The following is a 13592-nucleotide window of genomic DNA, read 5'->3' as shown; positions in this document are numbered from 1 at the left end:
GGTGGATTATTGAATGAAGCGCGGCAGTTAAACTGAGTTTTTGGGGATTTATCGAACAAAATGACTATTTGTGATGTAGCTGGGACCTTTTGGAGTACCAACATAAGAAGATCTTCAAAGGTAAGGTATTTATTTTATCACTATTTCTGACTTTAATGGCGTACCTGCCTGGTTGTAAAATGTTTTTAATGCTTTTGTGTGCCGGGCGCTGTCCTCAGACAATCGCATAGTGTGCTTTCGCCGTAAAGCCATTTTGAAATCTGACACAGCGGATTAATTAACTTCTTATGGCTGGGGGGCAGTATTGAGTAGCTTGGATGAATACATTTCCCAAAGTAAATTGCCTGCTCTTCAGTCTCAGTTGCTAATATATGCATATTATTATTAGTATTGGATAGAAAACACTCTAAAGTTTCTAAACCTGTTTGAATGATGTCTGTGAGTATAACAGAACTAATATGGCAGGCAAAATCCTGAGGAGAAATCAAAACAGGAAGTGAGAAATCTGAGCTTGGTATGTATTCACCACAGTTCCCAATGAAATCCCCTTGAGATATTAATGACGTTGCACTTCCTAGGGCTTCCACTAGATGTCACCCGTCTATAGCAATTTGAATGAGACTTCTACTGTGTTGTGGGACTGAATGAGAGCAGAATCTATCAGGGGACTGTCAGTCAGCCATTTTCTGATCACGCGCATTCCTCATGGTATCCACTTGCGTTCCATTGCTCATCAAGACACAAAGGAATACTCCGGTTGGAACTTTATTGGAGCTATATGTTAAAAACATCCTAATGATTGATTCTGTACTTAGTTTGAAATGTTTCTTCGACCTGTAATATAACTTTTTGAAGTTTTTGTCCGACATAACGCTGACCAGAATGAGCGTTTGGATATGTATACCATCGAACAAAACAAACATTTATTCTGGAGTGCTTTCTGATGAAGACTATAAATACAAAATCCCCAACAGGAATATCTATGTAAATCTAGGTATAGGAGTATCGTAGTGTGTGCACAGATTCAACTGTATCAATAGATTAGTGTGTCTGTCTCCCATGGATGTAGGTAAGGGAATATTTATCATGTAATTTCTTGTTTATGTTCACGCCAACATGGCGGCTATTGTGACTATTTATTCTGAGCGCTGTTTCAGATTATTGCATGGTGTGCTTATTCCGTAAAGTAAAAAAAAAAATCAGACACAGCGGTTGCATTAAGGAGAGGTATATCTATAATTCCATGTGTATAACTTGTATTATCATCTACATTCATGATGAGTATTTCTGTTGAATGATGTGGCTATGCAAAATCACTGGATGTTTTTGGAACTAGTGAATGTAACGCGCCAATGTAAACTCATATTTGGATAAATATGAACTTTATCAAACAAAACATACATGTATTGTGTAACATAAAGTCATATGAGTGTCATCTGATGAAGATCATCAAAGGTTAGTGATACATTTTATCTCTATTTGTGCTTTTTGTGACTGCTATCTTTGGCTGGAAAAAATGGCTGTATTTATTGTCGTTTGGTGGTGACCTAACATAATCGTTTGTGGTGCTTTTGCTGTAAAGCATATTTGAAATCAGACACTGTGGTTAACAACAATATAACCTTTAAAATTGTATAAAATACAGAATTTTAATTATGAGATTTCTGATGTTTTGAATTTGTCGCTCTGCACTTTCACTGGCTGTTGTCATATCAATCCCATTAACGGGATTTCAACCCTAAGAAGTTTTAACAAGAAGTTAAGCATTTTTCTGATGTATGACACTTGTATTTTCATGAATGTTAAATATGACTATTTCTGTAATTTGAACTTCGCGCTCTGCAATTTCACCGAATGTTGTCGAGGTGGGTCACTAGCGGAATGCCTGCGCCAGAAAGGTTATCAAAAGTTTTGGAAAAACTTGTCAATAATCAACTGACTGGCTTTCTTAATGTCTATAGTATTCTTTCGGGTATGCAATCTGGTTTCCGCTCAGGTTATGGACGTGTCACTGCAACCTAAAAGGTCCTCAATGATGTCACCATTGCCCTTGATTCTAAGCAATGTTGTGCTGTTATTTTTATTGACTTTTTATTAAAGCTTTTTTTTTTTAAAGCTTTTTATTAATGCTTTTGATGCAGTACACCATTCCATTCTTGAGGTTCGGCTAAGGGGTATTGGCGTCTCTGAGGGGTCTTTGGCCTGGTTTGCTAACTACCTCTCTCAAAGAGTGCAGTTTATAAAGTCAGAAAATCTGCTGTCTCAGCCACTGCCTGTCACCAAGGGAGTACCCCAAGTCTCGATCCTAGGCCCCACGCTCTTCTCAATATATATCAACAACATAGCATAACATAGGCAGTAGGAAGCTCTCTCATCCATTTATATGCAGATGATACAGTCTTATAAAAAGCTGGCCCCTCCCCGGATTTTGTGTTAAATGCTCTACAACCAAGCTTTCTTAATGTCCAACAAGCGTTCTCTACCCTTAACCTTGTTCTGAACACCACAGGAAGAAGGGTTTAGAGCTTGAGGTAGTCACCTCATTCAAGTACTTGGGAGTATGGCTAGATGGTGCACAGTCCTTCTCTCAGCACATTTCAAAGCTGCAGGATAAAGTTACATCTAGAATTGGTTTCCTCTATCGTTTCCTCTTTCACCCCAGCTGCCAAACTAGCCCTGATTCAGATGACCATCCTACCTACCCATGCTAGATTACGGAGACATAATTTATAGATCGGCAAGTAAGGGTGCTCTCGAGCGGCTAGATGTTCTTTACCATTCAGCCATCAGATTAGCCACCAATGCTCCTTATAGGACACACCACTGCACTCTATAATCCTCTGTAAACTGGTCATCTCTGTATACCCATTGCAAGACCCACTGGTTGATGCTTATTTATAAAACCCTATTAGGCCTCACTCCCCCCTATCTGAGATATCTACTGCAGCCCTCATCCTTCACATACAACACCCATTCTGCCAGTCACATTCTGTTAAAGGTCCCCAAAACACACATCCCTGGGCCTTTTCAGTTCACTGCAGCTAGCGACTGAAACGAGCTGCAACAAACACTCAAACTGGACAGTTTTATCTCAATCTCTTCATTCAAAGACTCAATCAAGGACACTCTAAATGACAGTTGTGGCTGCTTTGTGTGATGTATTGCTGTCTTTACCTTCTTTCCCTTTGTGCTGTTGTCTGTGCCCAGTAATGTTTGTACCATGTTTTGTGCTGCTACCGTGTTGTGTTGCTACCATGCTGTGTTGTCATGTGTTGCTGCCTTGGTATGTTGTTGTATTAGGTCTCTCTTTATGTAGTGTTGTGTTGTCTCTCTTGTCGCAATGTTTGTTTTCTCCCCGCCTTTTGCCTTTTGGTAGGTCGTCATTGTAAATAAGAACTGACTTGCCTAGTTAAATAAAGGTTAAATATATATTTTTTTAAATGCTTAATTGAAAGTTATTAATGTAACTTTAGTTGTTCTACGTTGTGCATGATGCGACTCTAATGTTGATTTGAAAAAAGTCACTTGAAAGGCATTTTTTTGCGCGGGCTGTACACACTCCAATAGTCTCTCAATCACAATTTGACAAGCACTTGATAATGCCTCGAATTTCACTGCAGCATCCCCTTTCTGGCCGTAAAGCACCCTAAAAATATCCATGCATTTTGCAGCCCGGATTGCTGTGTTGGCGCCTTCTCCCTGAGTGTGCTGCGCAATCCGAAGCACCTCTCACCTACATGGCTCTCCATCATGTGATCGGGCCTTTCTCACAGGCAACAAGTGAAGACAGCCATATCGAGACGCAACTGCGCGCAATTCCGAGGTGCATATTTAAGATATTGGAAGAACTGTCCACATTTACTTTCACCAGCCAACAAGATAAATAGGCCTAAGAAACAGCAAAAACACTAGTCTATTTTTTTATTTTACCAGGCAAGTCAGTTAAGAACAAATTCTTATTTTCAATGACGGCCTAGGAACAGTGGGTTAACTGCCTTGTTCAGGGGCAGAAAGACAGAGTTGTACCTTGTCAGCTCGGGGGTTTGAACTTGCAACCTTCCGGTTAATCGAACAACGCTCTAACCACTAGACTACCCTGCCGCCCATGTCAATCTATGTCAATCTATTATGTACCCCATGGTACAAAAGTCGACCGATTCTTTGCAAGAAATAAATATTCCAAAATAGTCTGGGACAGTTGTGGGATGTGATAGATCCCAAATTAATACATCCACTAACATAAAAAAAAAAATGTTTTTATGCAATGTAGCTGACACAACAGATCAGAACGTTTAGCTTAAAATGCTGATAAGCTATTAGGCTATTTATTCACATTATAAGCACAGAAATGCACACATGGTACTAGGCTATAAGCGCAAATGTTCCATTAGCGGGAAAAAACTTGATCAAAAGTGACCGCAAATGCAATTATGCATTTAATGCTTTCATTATGAAGGTGAATTTTTTTGGTGAAAATGATCTTCCCCAAACTTGAAACTCACACGCTGCTTTTCCTGTATAGACCAGCTAGGCTTTACACCGCTTATAAAGCGGATTAATGTGCTTAATTTTAAGAAGCTATTTGGCCACTTTATTTGTGACACAAATCTTATTAAAACATAGGCATATGAAGGGCTACAACGATGTGTGCGACTATGATTCGAAAAAGTCACAAAAAAAGGCATTGTTTCTGGCTCTCCTCCTGCCAGTCCGCCTGCCCTGCTGGAAGCTGAGCCTGCGGTTTGTTGGGCCGTTTAAACTCCTGATGAGGGTTAATGAGGTAACGTATAGTTTGCAACTCCCTGTTGATTACCGTATTAGCCCGACTTATCATGTGCCTGGTCCGCTCGCTGAGGCTGGACCCAGTGACGTCCCGCCTCCTCCTCTGGACATCGAGGGAGGTCCGCGTACTCGGTCCGTGAAGTCCTGGATTCGAGGCGTCGGGCGGGGCGTCTCCAGGACCTCATTGACAGGGAGGGGTATGGCCCAGAGGAGCGGTGCTGGGTTCCTGCGGTGGACATTCTGGACACTTCGCAGAACAGGGATTTTCACCGCCCTGACCGATGCCGTACCGTGTCCCTGTGGTAGTCCTCGAGGCCGGTGTTGTCCCGCTGCTGGTGCAGCGCGTCTGCTGCTCATTCCCTTCACCAGCTCCGGTCTACGTCACCGGCCTTCTAGGTGTCACTGAAATGGATTCATTACCACCAACCCCGGACTGTCTTGTCTCATTACGCACACCTGGTTCGCATTCCCCTGATTAGTATGTGTATATATGTGCCCTCTGTTCCCCATTGTCCTTGTCGGTTATTGTTACCATGTCGGTTGGTCTTGTGAGCACCTGTGCTGTTGTATCGGCGTCCATGCTACGTGTTATTGTTCCCTTGTTTTACGGGTCTCGTCCTGTGTATTATTTAGAGGTTTACACCTCACTCTTTTGTTTGGGTCTAGAAAATAAAACCCCCTATTATGTGTTCCTGCGCTTGTCTCCTATTATTACGCTGTGTGGAAGGGACGCCCGAAAACATTCTCTAGTGGGTACTTATAGGCAGAAAGGCCAGGCGGTTCTAGTGTTAAATGGAATTTAAACTAATAACCCTTTGCTCGCTACAACCTGCAATGTTCTAATACAGTGAATCTACACCACCAGATCAGTGAGCATGAAAGAGATATTGCAACAGACTTATTGGCAAGAACGCATTTCTGAAATTTCCTAAAAGCTTCCCAGAAACCAGTAAATAATTGTACAATTATCCCCAGTCAAGGGGAGTTTATATATATCACCACCAATGTAAAACTAGCAGTGCTCAAAGACACATGACATAGAGTATACGAACTTGCAACCTATTGGTTAGGAGTGAATCAATGTTTGTTTCTGCAGTGCCACTTTGTTCATACTTGTGGCTTGGAACATACAGTACCAGTCAAAGTTTCGACACGCTTACTCATTCAAGGGTCTTTCTACATTTGTACTATTTTCTACATTGTAGAATAATAGTGAAGACTTAAAAACTATGAAATAACACATGGAGTAACCAAAAAACACATAAACAAATCAAAATACAGTATATTTTAGATTTGAGCAAGTTCTTGAAATGTTCCTTATTGACTGACCGTCGTTTATCTTTGCTTATTTGAGCTGTTCTTGCCATAATATGGACTTGGTATTTTACCAAATATGGCTTTCTTCTGTATACCAACCCTACCAACCCTACCTACACAACTGATTGGCTCAAATGCATTAAGAATGAAATAAATTCCAGAAATGAACTTTTAACAAGGCACACCTGTTAATTGAAATGCATTCCAGGTGACTACCTCATGAAGCTAGTTGAGAGAATGCCAAGAGTGTGCAAAGTTGTCATCAAGACAAAGGGTGGCTACTTTGAAGAATCTCAAATATAAAATATATTTAGATTTGTTTAACACTATTTTTGTTACCACATGATATGTTATTTAATAGTGTTCATGTCTTCACTATTATTCTACAATGTAAAAAATAGTTAAACCTGGAATGAGTAGGTATGTCCAAATGTGACTGGTACTGTATATTAACACACTCTCAAAACATATGGGTATGGTTAGGGTACAGTGGGGTACAAAAAGGTCAAAGGCACACTTCACAGCTACACATATAAACTCACAAGGTACAGATCGGTACCTTGTAGGTATGGGAGATTTTTGTACCCAATATTTTGAATATAAGGTACAATCATCACTGCTTTAAAATATAGGTGGGGGCAATGTACCGGTTGGATTTCAGTAGCATACTTGGGGATGTGGTTAAATATATGTGTATTTGTGCCAACCATCAGTGGAAGTGTTGGAGCAGTTTAATAACCACCCCTTTTTAAAATGTTCACCTAAAATGACATACACAAATTTAACTGCCTGTAACTCAGGACCTGAAGCAAGGATATGCATATTCTTGATACCATTTGAAAGGAAACACTTTGAAGTTTGTGGAAATGTTAAATTAATGTAGGAGAATAAAACACATTAGATCTGGTAAAAGGTAATACAAAGAAAAAAACATGCATTTAAATATATATATATTTTTTACCATCTTTGAAATGCAAGAGAAAGGCCATAATGTATTATTCTAGCCCAGGCGCAATTTAGATTTTGGCCACAAAATGTTGTATCAAGTCTGCCTAATTGTGCCTAATTGGTTTATTAATACATTTTAAATGTCATAACTGTGCACTCTTCTCATACAATAGCATGGTATTATTTCACTGTAATTGCTACTGTGAATTGGTGCAGTTAGATTAGCAAGAATTTAAGCTTTCTGCCACTATCAGATATGTCTATGTCCTGGGAAATGTTCTTGTTATTTACAACCTCATGCTAATCACGTTAGCCTACGTTAGCTCAGCCGTCTCGCGGGTGACCCACCGATACTGAAGAGGTTCCGTTTAAGCGTTTAATAGTTATGCTGATGCAAGTCGAACAACACCTTTGACACTGTTCAGCATACTTTGGAAGAGAATGTGTAATTAAAGAGGCACACTTATGTAGAAGTGATATTTCAGTTTTTTATTTTCAATAAATTTGCAAAAATGTCTTTGTAACTAGGGGGCAGTATTTTCATTTTTGGATAAAAAACGTTCCCGTTTTAAACGGGATATTTTGTCACGACAAGATACTCGACTATGCATGTAATTGACAGCTTTGAATAGAAAACACTCTGACGTTTCCAAAACTGCAAAGACATTGTCTGTGAGTGCAACAGAACTGATGTTACAGGCGAAACCCAGATAAAAATCCAACCAGGAAGTGCCCCATTTTTTGAAAGCCCTGCATGCCAATGACTCCTTATATGGCTGTGAATGGGCTACGAATGAGCTTACGCTTTCTACGTATTCCCCAAGGTGTCTACAACATTGTGACGTCTTTTTACGCATTTATGTTGAAGAATAGCCGTAAGGGACCACATTGAGCAAGTGGTCACATGATGGCTCCCGCAGAAAATCTTGCGTAAAGCACACAAGTAGCCATTTTTCCAATCGCTTCTTATGAGAAACCAATTGTCCCGGGGGATATTTTATCGAACAGATATGTGAAAAACACCTTGAGGATTGATTCTTTGATCATTGACAATTTTTGTGATTTTCATGAATAGGAACAGTTTCTAGGAAGAATTATGTCCCCTGCATTATGCTAATTAATTTGAGGCTATGATTACGCTCCCGCATGCGGGATGGGTAGTATCAAGGAGTTAAAACCTGTTTTTGCTTTGTCATTATGGGTTATTGTGTGTAAAAAAATAAATCTTATTACATAAGGAATCAGATTATTTCCTACAAGACTCGAAATTAAGCTCAGGTGCCTCATGTTTCCATGGATCATCCTTGAGATGTTTCTACAACTTGATTGGAGTCCACCTCTGGTAATTCAATTGATTAAACATGATTTAGAAAAGCACACACCTGTCTATATAAGGTCCCACAGTTGACAGTGCACATCAGAGCAAAAACCAAGCCATGAGGTCGAAGGAATTGTCCATAGAACTCCGAGACAGGATTGTGTCGAGGCACAGATCTGGGAAAGGGTACCAAAAAAAATTCGGCAGCATTGACGGTCCCCAAGAACACAACACAGTGGCCTCCATCATTCTTAAATGGATGAAGTTTGGAACTACCAAGACTCTTCCTAGAGCTGACCACCCGGCCAAACTGAGAAATAGGGGAAGAAGGGCCTTGGTCATCGATGTGACCAGGAACCCGATAGTCCCTCTGTCAGAGCTCCAGAGTTGCTCTGTGGAGATGGAAGAACCTTCCAGGAAGACAACCATCTCTGCAGCACTCCACCAATCAGGCCATTATGGTAGAGTGGCCAGATGGAAGCCACTCCTCAGTAAAAGGCACATGACAACACTCTTGGAGTTTGCCAAAAGGCACCTAAAAAAACTCTCAGACCATGAGAAACAAGATTGAACTCTTTGGCCTGAATATATTTTTCAGCGGCAAGGACTGGGAGACTAGTCAGGATCGAGGGAAAGATGAACGGAGCAAAGTACAGAGAGATCCTTCATGAAAACCTGCTTCAGAGTGCTCAGGACCTCAGACTGGGGCGAAGCTTCACCTTCCAACAGGAAAATGACTCTAAGCACAGAGTCAAGTTAACGCAGGAGTGGCTTTGAGTGGCCCAGCCAGAGCCCGGACTTGAACCCGATCGAACATCTCAGGAGAGACCTGAAAATACCTGTGCAGCAACGCTCCCCATCCAACCTGACAGATCGTCAGAGGATCTGCAGAGAAGAATGGGAGAAATTCCCCAAATACAGGTGTGCCATGCTTGTAGCGTCATACCCAAGAAGACTCGAGGCTGTAAAAGCTGCCAAAAGTGCTTGAACAAAGTACTAAGTAAAAGGTCGGAAAAAAAGGTTTTGCTTTGTCTTTATGGGATATTGTGTGTAGATTCATGAGGGGGAAAAATGATTTAATACATTTTTGAATAAGGCTGTAACATAATAAAATGTGGAAAAGGTCAAGGGGTCTGAATACTTTCGAATGCACTGTATACAAACGCATGTGGACACCCCTTAAAATTTGTGGATTTGGCTATTTCAGCCACACCTTTTGCTGACAGGTATATAAAATGGAGCACACAGCCATGCAATCTCCATAGACAAATATTGGCAGTAGAATGGCCTTACTGAAGAGCTCATTGACTTTCAATGACTTTCAATCGCCATAGGATGCCACCTTTTCAACAAGTCAGTTCGTGAAATTTCTGCCCTGCTAGAGCTGCCCCGGTCAACTGTAATTGCTGTTATTGTGAAGTGAAAACGTCTAGGAGCAACAACGACTCAGCCGTGATGTGGTAGACCACACAAGCGTGTAGCGAGAAAAAATTGTCTGCAACACTCTCTATCGAGTTCCAAACTGCCTCTGGAAGCAACGTCAACACAATAACTGTTCGTCGGGAGCTTCATGAAATGGGTTTTCATGGCCGAGCAGCTGCACAGAAGCCTAAGATCATCATGCGTATTGCCAAGCGTCGGCTGGAGTGGTGTAAAGCTTGCCGCCATTGGATTCTGGAGCAGTGGAAACGCGTTCTCTGAAGTCATGAATCACACTTTACCATCTGGCAGTCTGATGGATGAATCTGGGTTTGGAGGATGCCAGGAGAACACTGCTTGCCCCAATGCGTAGTGCCAAATGTAAAGTTTGGTGGAGGAGGAATAATGGTTTGGGGCTGTTTTTCATGGTTCGGACTAGGCTCCTTAGTTCCAGTTAAGGGAAATCTTAACGCTACAGCATACAATGACATTCCAGACGATTCTGTGCTTCCAACTTTGTGGCAACAGTTTGGGGAAGGCCCTTTTCTGTTTTAGCATGACAATGCCCCAGTACACAAAGCGTGGTCCATACAGAAATGAATTGTCGAGATTGGTGTGGAAGAACTTGACTGACCTGCACAGAGCCCTGACCTAAAACCCATCAAACACCTTTGAGATGAATTTGAACGCCCACTGCGAGTCAGGAGTAATCGCCCCCAACATTAGTTCCCGACCTCACTAATGCTCTTGTGGCTGAATGGAGGCAAGTCCCCCCAGTAATGTTCCAGCATCTAGTGGAAAGCCTTCCCAGAAGAGTGGCGGCTGTTTTAGTAGCAAAGGAGAGACCAACTCCATATTAATAGCCATGATTTTGGAATGAGAGGTCTGACGAGTGGGTGTCCACATACATTTGGCATGTGTAGTGTATGTCAAATATGTACGTTGAAAACTATGTATGTTAAAAGCACTGTATGTTTATCATAACGACTTATTTTTGTTTGCAGGACAAATGTGAAAATCCACATTTGAAACGGAAATATCCTCAAGTGTGAAGTCTTCCAAAAACACATGGTTCACATGATTTCACATGTGCAAAATGTGGAAATGTCACATGTGCAATCATGTGATCTTTCCATGCCACAATCAGAGCCGGTGACAGGTGGGACTGATGACGTTACAGTGTGGCAAGGATGCGGCAGGTTGGGGACCCTCTCATAGGCCCCTCACAAGCACACACATCCCCAGTAAATACACTATGCATGGAATGGCATTTAAAAAGCCTCAGTGAATGAATCCCTTAACACTAGAGCACTCCGTGACCAGGCACACTGTTCAACTCCACACACTCAAACATGCACACACTCTCTGACTAACCCTAATAAAGACAGAAAGAGAGAGAGGCAGAGAGAGACAGAGAAATAAATAGCGCGAGAGAGAGAGAGAGAGAGAGAGAGAGAGAGAGAGAGAGAGAGAGAGAGAGTCAAGTTATTGTTCTGGGGGAGGTAAGAATGTAGAGAGGAAATAATGGATGTTTTCAGTTATACAGAAGGTGTAATGATTTCGCACAGAAAAAGATGTGGCATAAAGCGTAGTTCATCTTTAAATGTTTGTATTCTTTTCACCGCATCAGGGATAGCGGAACAGAATGGCATACTGTTATGGAACAGAATCCATTGTATTGTACTGTGGAGAGACTCAGTTGCTCGGGATGCTAGTTGTGCTACCCAGCTCTCTACTCTACACAGCAATCCAACTATTCAGCCAAACTATTCACAGTCAAACTTTGTGCTTGTTTGCTCAAGGAAAATAAGCAAATGCTACCTCTGTACCCAAGCCAAAACGTCTGTGGCGTTTTACACTGAAAAGGAGTCTTGCTCTCACAATGTAGCAATGCAGATGATTCAATTTGCTCAGGACAAGATGCCACTGCCATCGCAACACAACGTGTGAGCACTGATGAGTTGTTCAGCTTGTGTTTGCGTCTGTATTGAGCACTGTGTACACCTGTAGACTCCTTCTCTAAGATGTGTAATGATTCTAAAGCTGCTCCAGCTCATTGCACTGACACTAATATAACAGGAGTGCCACGAGGGAAGACAATATAGCAATATAAAGAATATTAGCCTCCTGACCTGAAAAGTCTATATATTTTCCCTGCCCACCATATTTCTGTGTTGCTGTGTCACCTGGGTTGGATAGGCCATTGCAAGCAGACGAAGAGGGATATGTTAAGCTTATGAAGCACTATAGCAATAGTAAAACACTATAGAGTATGTGTCCAGGGCCCACCATTTAGGGAATATGGTGTCATTTGAGACAAATCCCTGGTCTATTCCCCTTACTGTTGTTCCAAGTTACAGCAGTGAAGGTCCCGACTCTAATACCACACTCACATTTCCACACCCCTCCTTCTTACGCCTGCTATTTAGTTAGCGAGCCCAGCTTGTCCCCTACCCCTCTAGACAAGGAATATTATTGGATTGAACTCATGTTAATTTGTTCGGAGCTGGCATGAAATTGTTTCTGTTAATAAAAAATATACACGCTCGGTGGCAGGGCCAGGGCCGAGGCACGAAGAAGATTACTGGTTTTAAGTCAGAGGAGGAGAAGATGAGGCGAGGAGAGGGCCTGACAAGAGTAGAGCGGAGAGGGGCTTAGAGAGGCTGTTAAGGCAGCGTGTCTGTATGTGAATTCACTGCTTCTCTCTGATAGCTAAAGTGGAGGGGAGTTAAAAGGCAAGGCCAGATGTGCTCTTTACGGCTCCATACATACACTCCTCTTCCTCTTCCTCCACCTCCTCCCTCCATTGCTCTGATGTATTTTAATCTCTCCAGCTTTCAAACTCTCTCTCTCTCTCTCTCTCTTTCACCCTTTATCTCTCTTTCAACGCACAAACCCACATGGAAACACACAAGTATTCACGCAAGCACGCAAACAGAAATGCATGTGTCATGTTCGCACGCACATGACATCAGTGGCCTGATCAGTGGCCTGATCAGTGGCCTGATCAGTGGCCTGATCAGTGGCCTGAGGACAGAAGGTTGCGTGTCCTGGTGTCTGTGTGAGTCTTTAAAACAGTGTTGATCACCAGAGACCTTGCATAACCTCATTACCATAAGGCTGGCATTGACCTTCCCACTGCCCATCTCCCCTTACCTGTCACTGGGGAGGACATTGTGAGGGATGGGGCCACTACAAACACATGCAAGGACACACTCAAACATCCGATAACACACACACACAAACAAACACTAAATCACTCACCCAATAACACAGACACACTCAATCACCCAATAACACACACACTCAATCACCCAGTAACACACACACTCAATCACTCAATAACACAGACAGACAATAGCCTGTCCAGTAATTAGGAGCATTGGTCCCGCTAAGACGTGAGCCATTATGTTTTCCATCTGTGTATTGGTCCTGATGCACTGACTGTTACTACTGTGTTCTCTCTGTCCGTGTTTTTATCTCTCTGAGGCATTGTAGAGAGCAGCAAGCAGCTCCATCAACACTAGACCTTTGTTCACCTCAGTCCAGTGTGTGGTGTAACAGGTCCAGTGTCAGCTCACCGTCTCAACGTTCCATTTAGACCTCCGACAGAGCACACCACTTCTAGAGATAAGACCAGAGCTTGCCACATGATTAAGATCTCCCAGTTAACACTAAAGTCTCTCTCTCTCTCTCTCTCTCTCTCTCTCTCTCTCTCTCTCTCCATTTTGGATCTATAGGGGTGTGTAAAGTATACAGTGGCAGTACTCACCTGTACTCCAATGAGAACCGTGTGAGCTCAGTGCCA

At 42.1% G+C, this 13592-nt stretch overlaps 1 protein-coding gene across 3 annotated transcripts in view; it reads right to left on the bottom strand.

The window, feature by feature from the left end:
- The window catches only part of LOC149974555 (protein sidekick-2-like), a 461666-nt gene that overhangs the window by 117932 nt on the left and 330142 nt on the right, over window positions 1-13592 (bottom strand). For all 3 annotated transcript variants that reach the window (XM_090212862.1, XM_090212863.1, XM_090212865.1), the window contains exon 2: window positions 13557-13592. This exon is cut by the window's right edge and continues 124 nt beyond it. In XM_090212862.1, coding sequence (XP_090068988.1) covers window positions 13557-13592 — 36 coding nt within the window. The remainder of the gene's footprint in view (window positions 1-13556) is intronic.

The sequence above is a fragment of the Oncorhynchus mykiss genome, chromosome 20 (assembly GCF_057628025.1).
Source record: "Oncorhynchus mykiss isolate SJ-2025 chromosome 20, ASM5762802v1, whole genome shotgun sequence".
Classification (NCBI taxonomy): Eukaryota; Metazoa; Chordata; class Actinopteri; order Salmoniformes; family Salmonidae; genus Oncorhynchus; species Oncorhynchus mykiss.
Note: the sequence above shows the minus strand (reverse complement) of the source record. Positions and strands in the feature narration are given on the sequence as shown.